Below are 25,732 nucleotides of genomic sequence, written 5' to 3' on the forward strand. Positions count from 1 at the left end.
GTAATCAAGTTTTGAGTTTTTCTTGTTTTGTGTTCAATTAGGACTGGGCTCTTGGTGTTCTGCATGCCAAAATAATTGCTGCCATAACTCTGATGGGTCCCCAGTGGTGGCTTAAAACAGTTATTGAACAGGTAAGAAAGTATTAGTTATCTTAAATCATAATAATAACATTTGATTTATATACTGCCCTTCAGGGCAACTTAAAACCCACTCAGAGCAAGTATGTTATTATTATCTCCACAGCAATCACCCTGTGAGGTGGGTGGGGCTGAGAGAGCTCTGAGAGGTCACCCAGCTGGCTTCAAGTGGAGGAGTGGGGAATCAAACCTGGTTCTCCAGATTAGAGTCCTGCTGCTCTTAACCACTACACCAAACTGGCTACCACTAGAACTTTGGGTCATTAAGAGTAGGCCACGTGTCCTCTAAAACATTCATATAGTTTCATATTTCAAATTTCTCGTTACATTTTCAAGCTACATTTTCCCAGTCACTTATTTATAAAACAGGCAAAGGATTGGATCCCATGGATCTGCTCTGCTAACAGTGGCATCTCCTTCTGGCATACAGTGGCCTTCCCTTGACATCTTCTGCTATGGGAAGAGTCCCTTGCATTAGGAAGGGCACCTTGCACTGGAGTAAGGTAGTGGAACAGAGTTGTGGGATCCTACCCACTGTATTCCCTGATGCCATTACTGGTCTGAGGATGAGGAGTGTAGGAGAGCAGTTTGCTGAGAAGGGACTCCTGTTTCCACTTTGAGCTGTGCCCCATGGTTCTTTTCATTTACCTTGATTTTAATCTTAATTCTCCTTTTAACTTTTATTATTTTTTCTTTCTCGTTTATTGGTTGTGGGCTGTGATCTTAAAGTAGCTTCTTCGGCAGGCTTGAGTGTTTGGGATTTTTTTTTTTTACTACATCCATGCGAGGATGCTGACTTGGCTTAATTAATCTTTCTGTTGTGGGAGAGGGAAGCAGAGGAGGGGTCAGTTGGTATGAGATAGGAGACATATGATAAAGAGACTTCTTTCACACTACAGTTAGCTACAGATTTAATTACTTACAGTGATTCTGTTAAATTGTGTGTGCACGCTCCCCCACCCCCCATCTGTTAGATAGTTATGAGTAGGAAAAGAGGTTGTCCTTTCGAGGACCCTGTCTTGCCGTCTCCCAAACAAACTAAGCTTCATAGGGTTTTTTACACCTAATATTAAGACGAATAACAGATTTAATGTCTCGACGGAGAGCAGTGATATCGAGCACCCACCACCTACAGAAGTGGACGATAACCTATGAGGAGACTGTAACCTTTTAGGCTCTCAACAATTTAATAAAGTTATGCCCTCCTTAGATAGATTATATGAATCCACTGAATCTCAGAAAATTAATGGGGATATTGCTAATTTAAACATACTAGTGTCACAGTTTGTTGAGAGGGAATATCACTGAGGAAAGGAGAAAGCAGCCCCATCAAATTATTTTTCCTGTCGCTCAAAATTTGTACTTTGCACCTACTTTTTGGTTAACCATTCAGCAAATATCTTTCAAAACACGTGCACGTACACTTTATATACAGGACTGAATGGAAGACAGCTATCTGTTCTTTTTGTGTAGTCTACCATTCTCCTCCAAACTGTACTATTTTTGGAGAAAGAAACCAACTTATTAAATCTCTAGTAGTGGCATGCAAGGTTTGATCAAGTTTGGTCCTGAAATGTCAAAATATGTAAAATTACCAGCCTATGGTGAGCTGTTCAGTTTTCTTGCACTTCAATGACCTGATTTTAGTGATGATGTAAGTGAAGGCCTTTTTGGCAATCTCTTCTAAACTGTGGAAGTCTCATCCCCAGAGGCTTCATGTAGCATCCTCTTGTAACACCCTTCTGGGGCCAGCTGAAAATGTATCTATTCTAGAATATCTTTGAGCCAGTGTTGTATAGTGGTCAGACCAGGATCTGAGAGAACCAGGTTTGAATAATCACTCTGCTGAGAAGCTTTCTAGGTGATCTTGAGCCAGTCATGTGCTCTCAGCCTAACCTACCTCACAGGGTTGTTGTGGAGATAAAATAGAGGATAGAAGAACTGTGTGGCCTGCCTTAAGTCCCCGCTGAGAGAAAAGTGGGGTGTAAATTGTCAGACTATGGCATTCCAGTTGGCTAGAGTCTGCCTTCCTCCCTTCTGCAAGAAGACAAGGTCTTTTGATTTCAAAAGGTTTTATTAGAAAGACAGCATTCAGGCCCAGGTGTCCACATTCCAGGACCAAGCAGATCCTGGCTGAGCAAAGCTTTGTTAGGAATGAGATACAGAATGAAATTTGTTACACATCAAACCCTCAGAGCCCAGCCTCCCCCCAGAGTTCACATAGCAGGAAACTTCTCGGTGGGAACGCTGTCCAGCCAAGGTCAGCTGAGAAGAGAACAGATAAGATGCAGTATCCTCTCCCATGGAATCAGCTCCTGGCATCCCACGGGCCTAGAGAGAGAGGAAGACTAAACAACTACAGAAATAAGTATGGCGTTACTCAGGTTGCATTTCTGTAGAATAACAGACTCTGTCAGACCAGGATCTGAGAGAACCAGGTTTGAATAATCACTCTGCTGAGAAGCTTTCTAGGTGATCCTGAGCCAGTCATGTGCTCTCAGCCTAACCTACCTCACAGGGTTGTTGTGGAGATAAAATAGAGGATAGAAGAACTGTGTGGCCTGCCTTAAGTCCCCGTTGAGAGAAAGGTGGGGTGTAAATACAGTAAATAAGTAAATTTGAGTTGTGTTATCTCTGAGTTTTGTATATTTTAGTTTTATGCTGACATTATTATGTTGTATTTTATCTGTTGCGTTGTAAACAGTCTTGGCTGTTCTTGTTTACAGAAAGGTAGCATAGAAATCTCCTAACACAGTCCAAAATGTCCCCAATTTATATCTTCATATAACATTTCCCTATTTTTAAAGAGTTAAGTATTGGAAACATCCATAGTACCAAAAAGCAGGATTTATTTCTTATAACAACATTTGTTACTGATGTTTCTAATAAAAGTTGCCCAATATAACAGGTCTTTCCCCCATTTTAGAACATTTTCCTTCCTGTATTAGCTACAAGTTATTTCAGTAATCAAATTCATTTCAAATTTTGTTTTTGTTTTTTCAAACAATTTTAAATCTGAGTGCTGAATCCTAAATTTGTTTTATTGCCAGATGATTTATTTGAAAATATTTGAGGGGAACCATTGAGCTTGAAGCTTTTGTTATTAACCAGGTCATAAAGTATAATACATGAGTTATGGCTCATGTAACACCTATCCTCCGTCAGCTACACTGGTTACCGGTTGAGTACCGGGTCCGGTTCAAGGTTTTGGTGTTGACCTATAAAGCCCTATGCGGACTGGGCCCAGCATACCTTCGGGACCGCCTCTCCCCATATGTTCCCCGGAGGTCGCTTCGATCAGCCACTAAGAACTTGCTGATGGTCCCTGGCCCCAGGGAGGTCCGCCTGGCCTCTACCAGAGCCAGGGCCTTCTCAGTTCTGGCTCCGACCTGGTGGAACTCTCTGTCTGAGAAAACTAGGGCCCAGCGGGATTTGTTATCTTTCCGCCGGGCCTGCAAGACGGAGATGTTCCACCGGGCATTTGGTGGGGGCTAGGCTGTCCTCTCGCCGGCCATACCACTGAAGACCTTCCACCACCCATGCAGGACAATGCTGCATTTTAATATTTAATATTCTACACCTGCCAATTTTAATGGTTTTTTATACGATGTTTTAATGTTTTTATAATGTTTTTACTGTTTTTAATTTGTTGTCAAACCGCCATGAGCCCGTCTGACGGGGAGGGCGGTCTAAAAATGTAATTAAATAAATAAATAAATAAATAAATAAATAAATATTTCCTCACTTTAAAAAAATCCCTTACAGATGAATCCTGTGTGTGTTTACTCATAGTTGAGATCAACTACATAGAATGATACACTCTCCTTGTTAAATATGCATACAATCATGCTTTTTAAAATCTACTTTGCATGTATTGCCACACGTCAATAAGCAGATTCATAATGGGAGATCTCAGCTCACTTTATTCCTTATCTTTATTTCATAGTTATCAAACAGACAGTTTTTGGGATAATAATGCTTTCCCATTTCTCCATGTATCTACAGTATGAATTTCAAACAACAATTTCAATTATATGTTACTCCAAAGTTTTACCAGGTTTTAACCAGAGTGACAATGCTATAAACTGTGATGCACAATTATATAAGCTTCAAAACTGGAAATTCCAAACCTTGTTTTCACTTTGATCCACACGGCATGTTTAAGCCATTTTTTAAGTAGAATATAAATTAGCATATAGTGGAATAAAAACAAATAATTTTGGAAAAGTTTTACTTCAAAAATACACATGACCAAAACAGACAAATCAACATTGGCTTAATATTTTAAAATCTTCTGCATTTTTTGTAATCAGGGCTAAATTTAACAGCAGCTGCGCTTTGCACCTTAGCTACATCTTTCACTTTTAGTATTCTACCTCAAATGAAGCAAATCTTTGATTAGTTTTTAATTGAAGCTCAGTAATCTCAATCTTACTGGCTGTTGAATACAAAGCCCTTCATGGTCTTTGACACTCATATCTGCAGGACCCGCCTCTCCTTCTGTGCCTTGCCAGGACAACTTTGCTCATCTCAACAGGGCTTTCCTAGTGGTGCTATCAGGTCTTGCCAGGCACTTCCTAAACACTTCACTGCATCACTCAGGTAGATGAGTTAAAGATGTTGTTTATTAAAGAAAGATACCAGTATCAAGATACTATGGCAGGGGAATTGACTGGAATGCCTAAAGGTAGTGAAACAAGATTAATTATAGGTTGATGTCCCCGACCCCCCCAGTGGGAAGAAAAGTCGGTTAGGAGTTTTGGGGTGCAGTGCCTGGGAAGAGGGAGGAGAGGAGCTTAGTTCAGTCTCTGTGTGTGGAATCCAAGGTCAGGTTCTCAGGCTTTGGCCGGAATTCACCATCAAAACGCCTTGTCTGCGAGATAAGCAGTTAGCAACAGCACAACAGAAATCAGGGTTTACTCTGCATATACTCAGAGGCATATTACTCTAGCAAGAAACATTTAATGCATGGCCGATATGCTGGAGGCCTATCTGACAGGTGCCACCTGCAAATGGGCAAGATCAAAAACTGCCTGTATATATATATGCATTCTCTGTTGTGCCCCCCGCCCCTTATGGCATGGCCCACCTGATGAGGCTAGGAAAGCTCCCACTCTGCTGGCATTCTGCATATTACACAAAACTGAATAATTCAGGAGGTCATTTTTACAAAGGTAATGGGGCTTTATTATATTAGAATGGTTCAGGAAGATGCTTTAACACAGGGAAAGGAACTTTGGATTGTGTATAGGACTTACTATTTGTTCCTCTGTGTATTATCCCACTCTGTAATTTCTCTAATTGTTTAACCTGTCAAGGGAATACTTATGCTTTGTTTCAGATTACTGCTTGGTTTTAGGTTTCCATAACATTAATCCTGTTACGTTGCTTATTGGGTAGCTGATCATATTGATTGCATTGACTTACACTGTGTCGTCTGCCTTGAGTCTTAGAGAGAAAGGCTGACAACAAAGAAAATAAGCAAATAATCTAACTTAGGCATTTAATGTGCCCGTGTAATGTAAGAGCTGTTTACAAGGTGATTTCTCTCAGTGACGTGCTAACTGCCGCATTTAACCCTAGTATCTTGAAGAGAGCACTGATAATTCCTTTCCTGTCCTGAAGGTGTACATTAATTGTGCAGCTGCAATCTGGGCAGTCCTCCTTCAAGCAGCTTGATTTTTGTGTTGTTTCAGGTGTACGCAAATGGCATTCGGAATATTGACTTGCATTTTATAATACGGAAACTTGCAGCACCCGTGATCTCAGTCCTGTTGCTTTCTCTCTGCGTACCTTACATCATAGCTTCTGGAGTTGTACCTTTACTAGGTGAGTAAAGATGGGCATCATCTGGATCCTGGGCTTAAGATGAAACAGTGGAAATGCAAGCTTCGTAAACCACTTTTCTATTCAAGAACATAGAGAACAGCCTAGGGAATCTACAAGAACATTATATTGTTTAGAAACAGTAGAACGGTGGTACTCAGTCCGTAGCTCACAGAGGCCCACATTCCCAATTTCCATCAACCAAAAGAACCATATGACTACAGCATGCCGCTCCACCAGAAACCCAGAGACAATAGCAAAAAGATGTAATTATTTCTATAAATTGATATTTAAATTACTAGAGTACCTCTGAGCACATAGGGTTGTCTGTCTCTCCCGACCAGTGTTGAACCTTCTCGAGCCCTTGTATATCTGGAGTGAGAGAGATGAGGAAGGCTGCAGTGAAGGTAACAGGCCCTCAGGCCTCGCACTGCTGGAGCCTGATCTGAACCAGCCAGCAGCACTGGGAAGCCTTTCTGTGCTAGAAACCAGCTCGCCCTCTGCTTCCCTCTCATGTCCTCCCCAGCATGAGGCACAGCAGGCCAGGCAAAGAGAAGCACCTGGAGAAGAGCAAGCGGGCCACGGAGAACAGGGAGCGCTGTGTCCTGCTTGCTCTTTTCCTGACTGACTGCCGTGGTGGTGATTTTTCTCCCTTCTCTGTGGCCAGCTTGCAGCCTGGCTTCTGGAAGCACAGTGTGGAGGTTGTGAAGAAGGGTGGGGAGTTGTTGGAGAGGATGGTCCCTTTACAGCCATCCCTGGCCCACATCTCAGGGAGGCTTGTAGCTTATCCATCCTCTAGCCTCTGCAGTGTTTCAAGGGGTCATCTGCAAGCCCCATCAGGCAATGGCCTAGGTCATTTCCCTGAAACATGGGGGGAAGGTGCCACATTGAGGAATGGTACTCAGAATGGCCAAAAGCGGCATGACAGAAGAGCCGCATGTGGCTCTCATGCCACCAAGTATCCCAATGCCAGCTGTGCCCATTAATTAGACATCGGTAGCACCATCAGAGGACCTGATACCACCACTCTATCTGAAGCACTTACGCATGAGGTTCTACATTGCTTGTGTGTGCAGTCTCTTCGAAAAAAACGTCTAGCAGAAGCCTGTGTTGAGCTGACAGGACTGTGTCTGAGAAAAAAAGATTAACATTTTCTATAAAGGCTAACATTGCTGCACTTGACTAATTAATATATTGTTACAGTGCCAATGATCACCAGGACCAGTTCAAATGGCTGGGTCCAGATTAAACTTTCCCATGGAAGAATGGAACTTTCTCGCCCCTCCTCCAGCCCACTTACCTCCACGAAATGCTGCACCTCGTGTATAGGAGACTCTAAGAAATGACATGAGGGCGGTCTGCAGCAGGAAGGAGGGAATCTGCAGAAATGGCTAAGTTAGTCTGGATCCAACCCAGAATTTTGAGCCAAGTTTGAGGAAGAGACATACTGAAACATTGTCAGGGGTCTTTGGGATGACCAAATCATGATGTGCCAGTCCATCTTCTGGAATGGTCTGGGGTGGGGGTGGAGTGTATCCCTATTAATTCCATTAGTTCTCTTGGAGATGTTTGATACTCTCAGTCATAGTTCTTTCAAAAGACAGGTCATGCTCTAAAGGAGCAAGACCCTTGACATCTTTAAATGGCTTAGCTTTGCAAGGTAAAGCGAGTGAAGGGAATCCTAAGAAGTTGGCTAAGTGGAAGATTGGCTTCCTGCTTTGCTTGCTTCTGTGGTGGGTTTCAGAGAAGGAGCGTGGGAACACAGCTTGACAACCACCTGCCCAAGTGTGAGAGGGCTTTGTGTCTGTGCTGTTGTGCTGTCAGGGTTCCAGAACAGCACAGTGGCAGCTCTTCCTCCCTGTTGGATAGGATTTGTCACCCCTGGTCAGTGTTGGGGACACACACATTCTTCTGCAGATCTGAGTTGCTCCTCCAAGTTATGCAGTGGCCGCTCTCATTTGTGAGTGGCCCCGTTTCACTGCAATAGGGATCAGTCTAGGCCCTTACTCCCTTCATTAAGTTGATGATACTTCTCCCTCCCATTGTTGAAAAATGGGATGTATGCAAAGTTGCATCATCATTTGAAGGATGTGGATCAACACCCCAAAGCATTCTCAGAAGAAAAGAAAAGACACTCATTAAATATGCAGCCATTTATACTGTAAAAATGGTGTGACAATACATTAAAATGTGATTGTAAGGGTGGCTGCATGAAGTTAAAGAGTTACAAAATAACTGTTGCTGAAAATGTCAAAGTCTAATCACTTGGATGTGTGACTAAGGATCTTTAGCTGTGTTGGGAGACTTGTGAAATGCTCTCCAGCAATTTTTAAAAAGTACATAGCAGTCATGGGGGGTTGGGGGGAGGGTCATCGTCCCCTGCACTGTCATCTTAGCAAACTCAGTTGACTCCCAGTGTTACCTGAATTGATCTCCTTACAAGTACGTGGGCGGAATTAGTGGCAAGGAGGACGGCTATGCGAGAGGCCGGTAACTACGGGATCTTTTCCATCAATTTTTACACGGTCCCTTCCAGTTTAGCAGACAAGACTGGTGCATTAAGTTCAGAGAGCAAGCTTTTATTGAAAGAGGAAAATGCATGCACATACACATGGGGTGAATAGCAAAACCAGTTACAAACACACAGTCCTAGGAAGCTAGGCAGAAGTTGGAATAGAGTGAGGAAGGACAAAGTATATCTACCTATCCTGAAGAGTAGTCCAGTCCATGGGGAAGAGGGCAGCTTCAAATGCCAGTGTTCTCGGCCAGGAGAGCAAGAGGATTAGGGCAAATCTCAAGGGAATGCGCTTTGGATCCAGTAAGCGTGTACAATTTGAATGGGGAGAGGGCACTACTCTTATAGGGTAAAACATGCACTGAGGTGGGATAACCCACCTAGCTGTTAGAACAAAGACTCCAACAGTCAGTTTCTGGGAGTAACAAAGGGTTTGATTACCTGGATTGGTAGCTGCCACGGCATGTGAAAAAGAATGCAAAACTTGTCCTGGCTCTGCACAAAAGGGCAGTTTGTTAATGGAGTCCACCGGGGCTAAGTTGGTGATTTTAGTTGGGGAATGTACCTTCCCAGGAATGAATTATAAATACTTATGAATGCTAGTTGATTCTCTCTTCAGTCATGGACAGGAGATCTCATCAATGGAGGGAAAGGAATGTGTTAAGTGGAGGTGACTCTGCGAGACCTTTGTTGCACTAGATTCCTTTAGGGGCTGGGGAGACTGCAGAACTAATCACCGCTAATCTCTCCACATTTACATGCAACATTTCATTCATGCCTGGGTCTCCCGTACAAGACTCAGCACCTGATAGCTGGAATTCCCCTGGATGCAATCCAAATTGTCATATTAATCCAGGAGCCTGGTGACATTTAATATCACAGGTAGCCATATTAAATGGCCATTAAAGATGGCGGAGGCTGGGCCGACTGCTTACACCAGAGCTGCTCTTTACCCTGCAGGGGAAAAGCATGCAGCTATTTACCTGCTCATGGATTTCCCAATACATTTAGCTTGACCCTAAGACAAGTTTAATCCATGACCATTCCAAGAAGAGGAGGAGATTTTGATTTACTTGAGATGCTTTCCAGTTGTGTGTAAGCATTTTAGCTCTGTTTAGATATACAAATCATGCTGATCGTGGGCAGCTAAAATATGCAGACTAGTTGGGAGACTTTGGCAGGCATTAGCAGTGTGGCAACCTATTTCAGTCAGTTAGGAAATTAATGCCTTAAATGATTTTCCAAGCTCAGCAATTTAATATGGAAGGGATCAAGAAGCCGTTAATTCAGTAAATTACTTCCCCCTCAAGAGCAAGGTAAGCAATGTGTCTTCTCCAGATCACTTGCTTTGGCCTATAGGTGACAGTAACTTGTTACAGTGATGGCTTCCAGAACAGGCAGAGATGTTTGGGGTTTTTTCATGCTGTCATCTTTCATTTTAAAACCTAGTTCTGGTATAACTAGGGATTTGACCGTGCTGTTTTGGAGCATTTTGAATATTCCAACTAACCATATTGTTATCTTGATTTTAATGCCAAGAACATCTTTCAACAGTACTTTGGCAGTAATATGTTACCTGGAACCATTTAAATGGGCCATTTTGCATTATGTAAACTTTAACTATAAAGACAGAAATATCCAAGTAAACATTTTGCTTTCATAGAAATGTATTAGCATAATTGTTGCAAATGTGCATAAACTATTATACTATCCTTTTGTAGTGCATTTTTGGGCCTGTAATTAATTAATAAAGGAAGAGTAACTTTTAAATAAAATATGTGCCTTTTAACTCTTATCATAGGACAATATTGGAAATGCAAAGATTTGCTTCTAATGAATAGATTATCAACTCGTCTTCTTTTACAGGAGTCACTGCTGAAATGCAAAACCTCGTGCAACGCCGGATTTATCCTTTTCTGCTTATGGTGGTGGTTTTGATGGGGATCTTATCCTTCCAGGTCCGTCAGTTCAAGCGCCTTTACGAACATATTAAAAATGACAAGTAAGTACCTATGCTAGCTGGATTCATCAGTGCTGGGATATGCCTCGTTTTTCCAATCTCAAAGCTTCAATTAGCCAGTTTCTGGAAGTGATAAACAGGGTTCAGAGCACTCTGAAGTGCTTTCTGGTGTCTCCGAAGCCCCTGAGACAAACCACTTGCGGGGCAGGACTGGATTCAGAGTCCATGTGCTGCTGCTGCTTAAATCTCCAAGTTTTTTCTCCAAAGGTTATTAGTGATATTAGAACTTTTTAGAAAGAGATGTCTGCAGCAGTGATGCACAGTGTGTTGTATTAGTACTGCCCCTAGATTGGAAAGTTGGAAAGGTTGACTCATAAAGTGTTATAAATAAAAAATGTTTGCTATTGGCAAAACTCATGGAAGGCACTTTTAAATAACTTTTCACTATATAGCTTTTATAAGCATCAACTGTTGTAAGTAAATTTAGGCACCAGTATAGAAAGCAACATTCTCTATTCAGTCTATCTATTCAATATAGCGACTATGCAAAAAGAATGAAGCTATTTTAAAAAAACTATGTAAGCAATAAATGAACACCTCTTCTTTAAGCAATAAATGATCACTTCTTGAAAACTTTTAAATCCTAGATATCTTGTTGGGCAACGACTTGTGAATTACGAGAGAAAAGCTGGTAAACAAGGGACGTCACCGCCACCACCTCAGTCTTCACAAGAATAAAAATGGTCACATGGAATTACTTGATCTTCCCTTGCCTTGGTGTCCTTTTTCATAGACTGGTCCTCATTCTTTGGGTCTTGCCCCGCAATCTTCTCAGCAGGGTTTTTATCTTTTAATTTTTTGCTTCTGTTCTCCTGGCGTTCAGATAGCAGTTGAGGCCGTGCACCTTTTTAATCTGCGTTTTCTGAAGTTCATCAGTGCTGAGATCTGTAAATGTGTAAATAGTGATTCCCTAAATCCTTGGATTAAAAATGAATGTTCATTGTACATCTTTAAAAGAATATTAATTTATTAAATCTAGTTGTCACTTTATTTTGGACTGCCGTTCCGTTGACAAATGTGCCACAATGCAGTACTTCAGAGAGCAAGATTCTTAACAGAAAGAACAGAGTGCGTTTTTATGATGGTTGTGGCCATTCCTAAAATATAATTTTGGAAACGCTGGGGGCTCACCAAGGATATCCAAACGAAAGGGCTGTTACAGTCAGCAGTGAAGCGGCTGTAACAAGAACAAGAGCTGCTTCTTGATTTTTTTTTTATCATTTTGTATAACATCGAAACAGTTGTACATTTTCTATTGCCTGATATTTTTTTCCATGTTTCTAAGTTTGTAATATTGTACAGAAACTGGTAGATCGAGACAAACATTTCTCCTTCAGACAATTTTGGCATTGCTTGTACAGCTCTGAGGCAGTAAATTCCTTGGCCGTGGAAGACAAAATTTTAATGAATTTCGCAGTGCTAAATCAAAATTCATTAGAGCTAGGTGGAAGGAATACTTAAATCTGCTCATTGAGGTGTTTGAGAAGAATGAGTTCCAAATGCATAAGACAATATTTCCTTTGCATCTGTGAAACTAGTTTACATGCTTACACGAATTTATTTACTCTAGAAATCAGCGGACAACGTGAGCTGACATGTTTATTCAAGAGCAGAGAGAAAAAAGAGTGCAATGTGCTATGAAAGAGCCTTTCCTCCCCAGAATGCCCTGCAACTTTTACAAGTTACAACCAAACCTGCAAACTGTACTATGGACTTTTTTTTTTTTAACTATGTCACATAAAGTGAACATCTGTAATTCTGTATAGCAGTAATGCTAGAAGGCTTTTGCTGAATTTGTAGATTATTGTTCGTAGGGAAAAGAACCTATATAGTATTAACACAGCAGGAAGAGAAAACCAAAAGGAAAAAAAGTTAATCTTTAGATGGATGGCGCCAAACAAGAGCCACCAAATCAAATTTACTGATTTTTGATATTTTTATATGTATGTGGAAGTATTTCCCATAAGTAGAAATGCATTTTTAATGTCAATAGCTCTGAGTCACACAAATGGAACAACACTAAAGCTTTAAGTATAATTCAGTTGTGTTCTTGAAAACGTGTAGTATCCTATTCAGAAATGGAGGATTTTCAGGTTTATTGTATTAAGAAACTTTAATGCTATGCAGTTGCACGGCCACTCAGGACTGTGCCCCTGAACATCATTTAGTTAATTATGTGTATATTGAATAGAATACCAAGGAGTTTGTCTGGTGTTTTCTGTCTTTGTGCTTGAGAGAAAAAGCATAGAAATGTCGAGAGCTGTTTTGGTTCAGAATTTTGTTAAAATTGGATTGGGGGGTGGATTTAGAGTTGAGATTCCTGACAATCTACAGTCAACGTCCAGAGCTTGCGTATAGTAGAGATGGGACTGTCTAACCAGAGTTCAGTAATTGATATTTTGCAGCATTACCTCATTTTTTTGGGTATTTTGGGCTATAAATGTGTGGATACGCTTGAGGTTTATTTTTTTGACAAAAGTTTTCAATAAAAAGCATAGTTAAGAAGATGGCCAAAAACACTTCTAACTCACTGGTATACAGGTCTTAGAATCTTTCTTCACTCAGATTTCTTCTTTCTTTTTTGGAGATGCAAATGTTAATACAATAATTCAATATTGATTATGTTGTTCGTTTCCATGCAAAATCGCTCCCCCATCCCCAGTGCATTTTCTGGAAACACGCATTTCAACTGCACAAAAATCAGTCCTTGACAGTTTTGCATTCAAAAGAAAAGAACAATTTGAAGCAGTCTTACCACTGGGATATTGCCAGCATTGCTGTGCTTCTTCCTGTAGCATTTTGCAGTAATGCAGTACTTGTAATTTTGTGTTTTTATCCCAGGCAACCTGGTCTTCAAAGAATATTAAAGTTTATTAAGAAAAAAGCTTGGCTTTCTCATTGCTTCAGTTTTAAGGTGATCCTGATGAAATTCCTTTTTAGAACAAGGCATCTGTTGTGTCCATTCTTAATACGATGTGGTAGCCCAAGGGCAGGGCTGTGTATATTCTGTACTTAAGAGGGGGAAAGGCTCAATTCTTGGTCAGATGCAGCTGAGTTCTGTCAACTGTGTATCCATTAAGCAGTCATTCTGAGCTAATTTTTTGTGCCTCTGAGGAGTTAAGGGATTACATAGGCACTGAAAACCCACTTTTTACTCAGCTTACCATTTGAGATGTCTAGCCCTCATAATTTCTTTACAGGCAGGAAAATTGGTTTTAAACACAAGAGCTGAGATCCACCGGATGCTGAATGCTGTGCTTCGCAATATCATCACAAAACGTAAACCTGCGTAAGGAACATTGTAGGCACTTGTCTTTTGGCTTTGTAAACTTTGGCATGAGAAGGCATCCTTGATTTAAAAGAGAGTGAGGGGGGAATATTCTTTCAAATTGTATTATTTATTTATTTCAAAATGTACTGTGTTTTGGTGCTCACGATGATGGCTGTTAACTCTTGGGAATTCCCTTTTTGCATGCTTTGCTATCTAGCAAAAAGCCAACAACTTCTACTCCTCATGGTTTTAGAGATGAATTTGAGGATGTGTGAATAATATATTCTGATTTTTTCAATTTAGTTCCTGTGTGCAAGCAGATTTTCCCATTCATTCAGCAGAGAGGGCATTGGGTGTGCATGCATATCCTTTTCTGTACGTTAAGTTCTCCCCTTCTTAAAATGAATGTCCCTTTTGGTCTATGTGAGTTCTGTTAGCACCTCAGAGAATCCAGTATCACTAACCTATTGCAGGATGAGATAGTGAGCGTAATAAAAAGGCTGTTGGTACTTATGAGGGGGATAGAATTGAAGAGAGAGCACACTGTGCAGTAGTGGGTCTTGAGCCTAGGTTTTCTGGCTATCAGTCTCTTGCCATGCAACAGCAGTTTAGTTTGTCTGGCTTTCTTTATTTAAAACATTTCTATGCCATCCACCCCAATAGTGTCCTCAAGCTGCTCTAACTGTATATGATTGGAGCTACTAGTGCCCTTGCTAGGCTTCCGGTGAATACCTCATGTTTCTTGACATACATAAGCCAGTGTGGTGGTGTGGTTACAGACTAGGATATGAAAGATCTGAGTTCAAATCCAGTCAGTTTTCACTCAGACCATTTATTGAAACTTAACATCCCATAGGCCATACACTATAAACAAAACTTAGGAATGGAAAATAATAGCAAAACAAAAGTTTGCCACATCCACAATGTAGCTTTTGCAAAGGCTAAGAAAAAAACCTGTTAGGAATGGTTGAGTACTTCAGTAGTCATTTGTAAAGAAATCTGACTGTTGCATGCTTTGGACAGTGGAAAAAAGTATGAGACAATGAGTCAACTACAGTCAAAGGGCAGTCACAGGAGTGCTGGTCTGAAGGTGTCTTGAGGAAACAGCCCTTCATCTGGGCTGTTGGCAATATGTTACAACATGCGATCATGTATGACCGCCTCAGTTTTGGAACTGACAGCATATTAAGCTATTGAGGCGGCTCAAACTGAGTAGAGTACTTAATTCCCACATAGAGTGGGTTTAAATCCTTACTGTGTTATGGAAGCTCTCTGAGTCACCTTGGGACACTCACTCAGCCTAACCTGCCTCGCAGGGTTGTGAGGATAAAATGAGAACAATATGTCCCAATGATAGGGAAAAGATGGGGTAAAATGAAGTAAATAAGCAGACACTCGTGCTGAAAAGCTGCAGGGTGTGTGGGCGGGTCAAAAGCCTGTTTGCAGAAGTCAGATTCTACTTTAGCTAGATTTGTTGTGTGTTTAATAACGGAAGCTTTTTCACCAAGAAAATGCAGTGTTTCTACCGATCTAAAGTGTGTTAAAAACTGCATGGTATTAGATCATCTTAAACCGTACAGTTTTTAATACTTACACTTTGTTCGGATGACGGCTTCATTTCAAATTGCAAGTCCTGTTACATTGTTTATTAGATGTATCATCCTATTGTTTGCACTGATTTTGCATTGTATAACCCGTCTTGAGTCTCAGTGAGAAAGGTGGACTATAACCTGAAAAAAAAGAAAACTACACTGAAATTGGACTGTTGCATCTTCTTGAACCCTTTTCTATTTTCCTTCTTGATTTCCATGAGGGTTTCAGGCGTGGATTCTTGGGTCAATAACATTTACTTCCTCAGAGTATAAAATGAGGGAGGAACCATAGACCCTTCCTTGAGTTCCTTGGAGGAAAGGTGGGATAAAAATAGTTTTAGGTGGGTGGTTTTGGTCTGCAGGATTTGAGTCCGGTGGCACCTCAGAGACCAACAAGTTTTTCAGAGTAAGCTTTCGAGAGTCAAGTATTGAAGATGGGAGCTCTGGCTCTCGAAAGCTTACACCCTGAAAATCTTGTTGGTCTCTGAGGTGCCTCTGGACTCAAATCCTGCTGTGGAATAAAAATGTGCAAGACGGAACTCGCTTTAATGCTCTTAGCTTGGAGCAGCTGCGCCTCCGATGGCTCCCCCCTATTGCCCGCCTTCAGTCCTTCCCAAGCGTTCTTGGCTTTGCCTCAGGTAAGCCATTCTTGACATGTGACCTCTCAGCGGGCAAAGCCCGCCCTCGTCCTTCAACGACCTCCGCATGCCCCTCACTATGACCGCAGCGCGGCATCAGAATCCTGGGCACGCATGCGCACCCCGACCGCTTATATGCGCCGGTCGCTACAAGCGGCTCAGGCGGAGAAGCGAAAGTGCTCCGTGCGCCTGCGTGGGCGAGTGAGGCGGTTGCGGCCGCGAAGACAGCGGGGCAAGCGCGCCCGTTACCGTGGCAACCCGACGGCTGTCTCGGCTGTGGCCCTTAACGGCGTTCAAAGAGGTCTTTCCTCGCTTTGAGGGGCGGGGACCGAGAAGTGAGGTAAAGCCCAGTGATGTCTCCGCCTGACGAGTTTTTTCATCCCTCATTTTTCCAGTCTGGTGTTTTATTGTTCAACAGCAGCTTTGGAGGGGGACAGGAATATTACTTCAAGCGCTGGTGGCGGAGTGGGGTGGGAGGAGGCATCTTTTTTGTTGTGTATTCTATTTTATCCCTCGATGTCTACAAGGAGTTGGAGGTTAGGTTGCCACCCTCCAGACTCAGCCTGGATTGCTCCCGGAATTACAGCTGATCTCCAGACTACAGAGCTCAATTCCCCAGGAAAAATGTCAGCTTCGGAGAGTGAACTCTATGGCATTATTCCTTACTCACAGTGCAATCCTAAGAAAAATTACTCCAGTCTAATCCCATTGAAATCAATGCATTTAGACTGGAGTAACTCGTTTTAGGATTGCTCTGTAAGGTCCCTCCCCTCTTTACACCCAGTGTTCTTCAGACTGTACCCCCTAAATCTCTAGAAACTTTGGCAACCCCAATTGGGGGTTATAATAAATGTACATTCATTATACATACATCTGATCTCCTTGCCGCATTTTATCATCACACCAGCACTGTGAGGTAGGCTGGGGGTGAGAGAAAGAGACTGGCCTAAAGTCACCTAGTAAGTGTAATGACTAAAAGGGAATTTGAACCCAGGTCAAGCCCAGTGTTTTAATTCCAGACGGGATAGGGAGCCATGTTAGTCTGCTGTAACCAAATTAAAGATTTGCAGTGTCTCAAAGAACTAACCAAAATTCTAATCCAGCCAAACTTTTGGTGAACTGAAATCTGAATCAATGAAAGTTTATGTTGGAATAAAATTGGCTCATCTTTAAGGTGTCACAGGACTCCTGTTTAATCCTCTCTGTTGACTACAACACAAGATAGACCAGGGAAATGATAGAATTAGAGGAAGCAGGAGAGCCGCTTTTTAATCCCACCTTCCCTCCCAGGTGGAGGAAACTAAAAATCTGAAAGACCTGAGTTCAAATCCCCACTTTTATTAGATTATAAAATGGCTGTACGTGTAAAGAAATAGGTTCTAAGCCACGAACGCTTATTTTCTAATATATTTGTTAGTTTGCAAAGTCCAATTGATTGATTCTGCGTTGTTTTCCCCCCTACAGTATAGTTACCTAATCTTCTGGAGGTTGTACAAGAATAGTGCATAATTGGACAAAGACAGGTATGGAATATTGAAAAAACCTTTTATTCCCTCACCCTCTGAAATGCAACAGCTCATCATTATCATTACATCGTATACTGTTCTTCTAGACAGATTAGTGCCCCATTCAGAGTGGTGAACAAAGTCAGTGTTGTTATTATCCCCACAATACAGAGGGGGCTGAAAGGAGTGGCATATCCAAGGCCACCAGCTGAGCTTATGGAAGTAATGGAATTCAAACCAGCAGAGTGCTGATTTACATCCCAACTACTTAACCACTATGCTACAGCAAAGTTAAGGCTTCATCGCTCATAAACAGATCAGTGGCATTTTAAAGACTTAAAAATTACATGAGCTTTCCTAGGCAAGAGCATGTAGATCAGATATTAAGGGTCAGGATATTGTGATGGACACTAGCAAAAATGGTATTTAGAAATATTTTTTTTAAATTATGGATGATTCGTCACTAGCCATGGTAAGCATAAGGCACCCTCCATGTTCAGAAATAGTTATCTTTGTTTACATGCCAGGGTCAAATCTAATACTGAAGCTTTGTTATGCTATGTAGTTGAAGACAGTGGTGGACCAAGTGAATCTTTGATTTGGTCCAGCAAAGATACTGCTGTAACTCACATGGTTTATGAAAGTGCAGCCTGGCTGGTCTTTCTGTCAAGTGCATCACTACATGGAAAGAAACTTAAAAAAATTAATTATTTGTATCTAAGCTATGACTGGTGTGCTTTCAGAGTGCTTATTGGCACCAAGCAAGCTCTCCAGGTATGTCTAATCAATGTGCTGTAGTGGATATAGTGCTGTGCTAGGGCCAGGGAGCTCCATATTTACATTCTTTGAAACTCATGGGGTGGATTTGGATAATTCTCTCTCTCAACCAAACCAGAGATTATTGCGAAGATAAATTGGGATAATAACTTCTATGAACTTCTGAGTACCTTGGAGGAAAAGTGGGAGATAAACGTGATAAATAATTTTACTGCTGTTCAAAACATTGGTAGCTTTTCTGATTTCTAGCCATTAATATGTAGAGGTCATAAATCATCCAGGTAGAAATAATGGTCTGGTTTTTGTTCTGGACCTAGAATCATGCCTGTTCCAGATGTCATGTTCTGTGCACAGCAGATTCATGTGCCACCTGAACTGCCAGATATTATGAAACAATTTACCAAGGCTGCTATTAGGACTCAGCCGCGTGATATACTCCAGTGGTCCTATGGGTGAGTAAAAAGCCAGTGCCATTGACCCTCATCCAGAAATTGTCACGTAAGGCTTTTTCCTATTGAATGGATTATTGGATCTGAAAGGTTTCATTATAAATTGCCTGGGGGAAAGAACTGCTTCCGTTCAGATTCCCAATTGGTGAACAACGCTTTCAAAACTGGCAGCTGGGTTCACTGTTTTTCCGTGTATCCTGCTCTACACTGTTTTATCTCAGTTATGAATCCAGAAGAGTGATCCATTACCAGAAACCTCGTTTTGGGTACCAGTTGCCTTCACTGGGCCAAGCAAATTAAGTACTTCACAAAACATTTTGTGCCAACATATTATATGTATACTCCATATAATATATCCATGCCATATAGTACATCCCATAGTGCCAGTATGGTATAGTGGTTAGTGTTAGACTAGGATCTGAGAGAACCAGGCTCGAATTCCCACTCTGCCACGGAATCTTGCTGGCTTCCTTGGGCCAGTCACACACTCTCAGCCTAACCTACCTCACAGGCTTTTGGGGGGCATAACATGGAGGATAGAAGAATTATGTAAGCCACCTTGGGTCTCCATTGGGGAGAAAGGTGGGGTATAAATGAAGTAAATAATAAATTGGTTGATTATATAAATCTTGCATATATTAAGATCAGCTAATGCAAGCTAGACTCATCTTTAACCATTCTGTTACATGTTTGTCCCAGCTGTTTTCTGTTCTGATGATATTCTAGAAAGTGATAGATGCTCTCTTTTTCTGTGTAAAATTGAGAGGATCAAGAATCTCTCTGATCAAGAAAGATATACTTCTCATTCTCTAGGTTTACTGAAAATCACATGAAAAACTATGTATGTTCTTAGATTTTATTTCTTAGCAGTCACACTTTGTTTTATTGAATACATTACTAAAATGTATGCAGGAAACCTGCCAGCTGTGGAAATTGAATTAAATTGTGTTGTATCACAAATATCTCGCATAAAGGCAAAATAACAATAAAAACACTAAAACTGTATGGTTTGAAGGATGGATATTGTGAATAGATTGTGGAAGTGTGGGTGGAAAAGCTTCTTGGTAGACTGATTTGGGGCAGGGAAAGATTGAGGCTGTTTCCCTCTTTGACCTTTCTGCCCCTGATCTTCCCACAGAAAGTAGTTTTTCCTCATCATACATCTACATTCTGAACATAGCCCCAGAATGTGGACCAAAAATGTGCTCAGTTAGGATCACACGTAGTTAAGGATTTGTGTCCTTGAGGCTGCTTGTCTTGTCAGTCTTGGGATTTCAGGGGTGGGGTGGGGTGTTCCCTCCCTCAAGACTACCCTTTGCAGCCATCTTTGGGAGTTAGGGAGTGGATCTGCTTGGGTGGTTCCACCATCTTGTTTAGTACCTTAAAGATGATTGCAAAGATAGAAACGTTTCAGTTATCATTGGACAAGTTGAAATGACCAGCATTTTGTTGCAAGTCCTCACTGGTTGAAAGAGATTGCCATTACATGTCATTGGTATATAAGATGAAATCTGGGTCTTAAGTTCATATACTGATTTTTAAAAGCATCGGTTTTTACATAACATTTTAAACCATGTTTTTCAATTTGTGATACCATAGATATTTCTCCGCTCTCTCAAAAGGAGAGCCGCTTCCAGTGAAGGAGCGAGTTGAAATGCCAGTAGCTACACAGAAAAATGATACTGGCCTGACACCGGGGCTTCTTAAAGTTTTGCACAAACAGGTAAATGTTGCTGCACGGTATGTTGTCAGTATTCCTCTGAAATGACTTCTGAGTGTTTCAAAAACAGCTGGAACCTAGACAGAACACTATACAGATTTTTGAGTAACTCAACAGGTGTCTAAAATGAATGCTTTTTGAGGAGATAATTTTTTCATGCCTCTTTCCTGTGTTTCATTTATGGATATGGATATGTTTTTAAAGCTGTCTAGAAAGGAAACTGTGACTCTACAAGAACTCCAGATAAAATGGAAAAACTTGTGTTTGCCTGCGGAACAGCTGCGCAGTATCTTGCGCCTAGACAACTTTGCTGATGAAGTGGAATGGATGAAATTTTTTGCCCTTGGATGTAGTGCTCTTAGTGGGGTAGGTAGGCTTGTCATAGTATTCCTTTTAACACAATAAAATTCATATTCTGAAACTGGATAGTGAACATTAGAGTAAAATTGTTATAAAAATAATTTTATATTTGTGCTTATTTTAATTTTAGCTGTGTGGTGGAAGGAAAGGAAGTATTAACTTCACAAATACTGACTTCACAAATATGTCTGATTTTTAATTTCTTCAGAAACCAACCAAAATAATAATAATAATAATAATAATAATAATAATAATAATAATAATAATAATCAATTTATATACCGCCCTTCAGGATGACTTAACACCCACTCAGAGCTGTTTGCAAAGTATGTTACTATTATCCCAACAACAAAACACCCTGTGAGGTGGGTGGGGCTGAGAGAGCTCCAGAGAACTGTGACTAGCCCAAGGTCACCCAGCTGGCTTCAAGTGGAGGAATGGGGAATCAAGGTTTCAGTGGTATCTCTGTTATGGTGTTTGCATGTAGAGTACTTTGCCAGTGAGACATCAACACGATTTGTAGAACAGCTTGAGATTCCAAAGGAAGAATTCACAATGCTTTATTTACATGCAGAGTCCTCAGCTAATTGTGGGATGAAGGAACAAAATCTTTCTTTCCAGATTTGATAAGCTCTCAGGAGCTTGGGAAGGCTAATGCCCCTCCCTTCCCTTTTTTTCTTGAAATGACACTGGCTATTCTGTGCCTCTGAGAGCAGATTCACTCATCAGGCCAGGTTTTTGTTGGTTTGGAGTTAATTGTGGTTTCTCTTTTGGTTAGTTTATAAAGTAATATTTTTCTGTGTTCCTGGATAGCCTATTCTTGCCTCTTTTGTGACCATAAAGGGGAACCTATCACATCACAATTAGAGTTATCTAATTGCTGTATTTACAGTGTAGAAAGCCTTAGGTATAAAGCTTTTTTCTGTGTGTATGTGGGTGACTGTATTTTGAGGCGTGCTTTAGACCTCTAATTTTCAACTCTTTTGACTTTATATACTGAAAATGACGCTTTTAAAAATTCAGAAACTATCACAAATACTGTCTTTATTCAACATAGAAGAGAGGGATGATCATTTATCATAGTCTCATTTGGTTTTCTAACATTTATGATGTGAAATAAACTTCAGTGCAATCTGTCTGAATTTTTCAGCTTTGGTTATAAATTAGGAGGACATTTCATTGTAGAAATCAGGAAAGATACGTACCTAGAAGTGCAAATTCCTTCCATGTTGCCTATGAATGAGGCCTATAAATTACATCAGAAGGCAATGCTTGTTGAATGATCTATTTTCTCTTGATTAATTAAAGGATTACCTGTCTCCTCTAAGGATGACACTAGCAATTGCTGAGCACGAAAAACATTACAAATAATCTAAAAAGGAAGTGCACCCATGAAGGAAAAAGAGAGGGAACTCTGCGTAGATTGTGACATGTAGTGATCACTTACACACTTTGTTTCTTTGCATAGACCGAGAAGGCTTCCCAGTACATGCCTACTTGGATAACTAGACATGACACAAAACATTTACAAGGTTTGCATACTTGTTGCTACACAGTTACTTCCTGAGTAAAAAATTCACGACCCCACACATCACCTCCAATTCACTTCTTCTGGAAATACCCATGATGGAAGCTAAATGGCCAGCAGGAGTCATTCTGTAACTATACGTGCACACCGAGTAAGTCCCACTTCTATTTCCGCTTCTGTCATGGCTACTTCTGGAACTATCTGTGCTTTCACTGCAGTGATTTATAGCAACTGACTTTGTTAGTATGTATCCCTTTTGGATGGGACAGGTGACTAATTGAAATGAAAGTAATGTTAACTGTTCCAACAATATCCAGCTGTCATATCATTGTAAACAGTAAATGCTGCTGTGTAATTTCATGTCTTGTTTGGAATCTTCTTAGTCCTTAATAGGTTCTATGAAGCATGCCTGTGAAATTCTAACAGATGATCCTGAGGGTGGCGCAGCACGCATTCCCTATGACACCTTTGCATTTCTCTACTCTTACCTGGCTGGCTTAGATGAGGAAATACCTGAAGCAGAAGTACGATCTTTTCTCAGTGCTCTTAAGGAACAAGTGTAAGTATGGATTGAATGCATGAGCCTGCCGCGGAATCATGCTTCTTTCATTACACTTGCATTTTACTAGATAGCCTCTTTTTTAGCTTAGCTGTGTCTTGTGAATCGGAGATTATCACAAGCAGATAAATAAAATCTGGCTTTTGCTTCTGCTTTGAAGGGGGATTGTTCAGTCTTCAGGAATGCTGCACATGTAGTACATTACAACAGAGTTCCTGCTTACAGCTTATTACAGTGTATTGTGCCATTTACAGTTGAGACTGTGGTCAAGTCAAAACAGATAACAGCTTAGAAAAGTAAGGCTGTTATTAAAAGTACTTGGCCTGTCATAATTTGACAGTGGCTGAACTGGAAGGGAGGCAGTATCAGTCTTTGTGGGGATCCATGAGAAAAGAGTTTTTTATTTTACAATAAAAAGTATTTTGTAACTTTGCAGTATAGCTCTCATGTAGTAGAACATTTCAGCAGTTGACCTGGTGCAATTGTTATGTTTTCCAGTCTCTCCATCATAGTACCTCCTCTTTCTCTCCCTTTTACACAAATATCCCTTACCTTTTTAGCACTAATTATGGTATAGTTGTACAAGTATATTGATGTTAATGCTAACCAGCTTCAAACTATAGTTTCAAAATCCGTTTTAAAGCTAAATGTGAGTAGCAGAAGTAATGCTCTATCATTATGACAATGAAAAGGGATGAGAAGAAATTTTCACCAATGAGCCTAGTGGTTAACCATGGTTGAAAGATCACCAAATCCACAGAAATACTATGCTGTCTGGTCCACATGTTAATGGACAGAGGGAGGCAGTAGCCATTTATTCGTTTTATTTTGACATATCTCTGCTATCTTTCTCCCAATATGAGATTCAAGATAGCTTTCCAATAGTCCATGAAGCAAATATTAAAATAATACATTAATATCCATTGCAACTTAGAATACAAATATAAAACTGAAGAGCAGCTTAAAATCAAAGCATGGCCAGCACAACAGCTGGATCACCACAGTGAAGGAGACAACAGAAAAAAGGAAGGGTGGGGAGAGGTAATAGTCATGTGGCTACATACACACATTTTTAAGCCTACTTGACATGACTTTCCAGAGAGGTTATTTATGTCCTGGATTTTAATATTCCCTTCTAAAGGAAAAGTTAGCAAGCCAGTTGGCAAAATGTGACACATCAAAATAAAAATAATGAGAACATTAAAATTCATATGAACAATCCAGCAGTTTCTAATAACCAAAAAAACCAGTCAGTGGCAGATAGTTCAGTTGGCAGTCCAATCTTGGAAGGTCTGATCCCAAACAAATGTTTTCATGTCTTTGAAAGGAGTCAAGGGATGAGAACAGACGGCACTTTCAATGGGGAAAGTATTCCACACTACTGGGGTGACAAGAGTCCTGCTCCTAATCAGTACAAAGCTGGATGGGACTCTGAGCAGGGCCACATCAATAGACTTGTAATACTAAGAAAGGCACCTGTGGGGGAAGATCGTTCCTCTGTTACCTGGGCACAGATTACTAATGAAATGACACAAATAAATTATTTTATTAGCAAACATCACATTACCATTTTGGGCTGTCATAAGTTTATGAATGCAGTCTCCTGTCCCATTATAGGTTCTTCATTAATTTCAACCTAAAGCTTATTCCATACAGAAATGTTTGGGTCTATAACATTATGACTAAAAACATCTCTGAGTGTAACGGGAAATTCCTTTCTTATGAAATTGCTGTCATGCTAAAATGACATCCATGTGAGGTGGGAGGAGGTACGGTATGGAATAAACATCTTCAAGTATCCTTTTTTTTATTTAGGGAGCGCAAGAACTACATGGTTGGAGTGGCAGATTTTTCTGTAAGGAAGAAGAACTGAAACAAGAGAAGTTGACAATTTAATATATGGTGAATAGTGGAATAACTGCATGCACCAACAAATAAGATGTTATGTATTACTATAACATGTTCTGTGCGCTTTTTTAAGTTAATGTAAATATTAGGAAGTAAAATTTTAACATTAGATTGCTGTGAGTCGGATCATAATACTTTTGCGGGGCACTGATTGCTAGTTTCCCAAAGAGGAGCATCCAGACTAGAAGGCACTTTTGAATAATCAGTAAACTATCACTTGGTTGGGACTTTTAACTGTTTGATTAAATGTGGCTATGGCTTTCAGTCTTTGGGATGCATAAGGCACAATGTACACCCGTCGGAGCTCACAAGAGAAATCTTCCAGCACCCTGACCTAGCAAGCATTCTCTTGCTGGATTGGGAAGTGCATGCACAAACGGGTCATGAAAATATGCTTACCGTGTGTAGCTGGATGCCACATCCAGCACTCTGGGATGCGAGCTCTGGTCAGTTGCTGGATTGTGACCTCGTGCACAGCACCAACTGGATTCTCAAAACTGTCACCCTTGACAGTCCTGATCACTTATTTTAGGAACAGTGGACTGAAGCCAGTTCCCACCTCCAAGATTGGGGCTGTGAAAGTGCTGTACTATCCATCTGCTTGGTAAGGAAGCACCCCTCCCCCCACTATATGCCTGGGAGTTAACTCATCATCTGTATAGTTTTGTTAAGGTCAGGGTGCAACTGTTGTGTTGAAACTTCTTTACATCCGTGAAAGATGTATTTTACCTATGAGCTATAAAGTCATTGCAATGCTGCTGCTAGCTTCTCTGAGCACAGCAAGTCAGCCAGTTAGATCTAAACTAGAATCTCCGTCCCCACCTCAAGCTTTATTGCAATACAAAGGATACAATACATCTATTAAGTGACGAGATAACCGTCATCACTGCTGGCGCGAGTGAAAGGGATGTTGTTGGGTTGGTGCAA

The 25,732-nt window shown here is 40.8% G+C and overlaps 2 protein-coding genes across 2 annotated transcripts in view; both read left to right on the forward strand.

The window, feature by feature from the left end:
• Positions 1–11,443, forward strand: part of MARCHF6 (membrane associated ring-CH-type finger 6) — a 66,344-nt gene extending 54,901 nt beyond the window's left edge. The window contains exons 23-26 of the mRNA XM_054985093.1: positions 42–131; positions 5,834–5,966; positions 10,345–10,480; positions 11,086–11,443. Coding sequence (XP_054841068.1) covers positions 42–131; positions 5,834–5,966; positions 10,345–10,480; positions 11,086–11,176 — 450 coding nt within the window. The 3' untranslated portion in view covers positions 11,177–11,443. The remainder of the gene's footprint in view (positions 1–41; positions 132–5,833; positions 5,967–10,344; positions 10,481–11,085) is intronic.
• A 4,719-nt stretch (positions 11,444–16,162) lies between these two features.
• ROPN1L (rhophilin associated tail protein 1 like) lies at positions 16,163–25,675 on the forward strand. The gene is made up of 7 exons (XM_054986074.1): positions 16,163–16,339; positions 17,464–17,522; positions 18,599–18,733; positions 20,330–20,453; positions 20,655–20,816; positions 22,722–22,897; positions 24,713–25,675. The coding sequence occupies exons 3-7, from the start codon at positions 18,603–18,605 to the stop codon at positions 24,768–24,770; spliced, it is 651 nt and encodes a 216-aa protein (XP_054842049.1). The 5' UTR covers positions 16,163–16,339; positions 17,464–17,522; positions 18,599–18,602; the 3' UTR covers positions 24,771–25,675.
• Positions 25,676–25,732: the final 57 nt, after the last annotated feature.

This window comes from Eublepharis macularius, chromosome 7 (genome assembly GCF_028583425.1).
Source record: "Eublepharis macularius isolate TG4126 chromosome 7, MPM_Emac_v1.0, whole genome shotgun sequence".
Classification (NCBI taxonomy): Eukaryota; Metazoa; Chordata; class Lepidosauria; order Squamata; family Eublepharidae; genus Eublepharis; species Eublepharis macularius.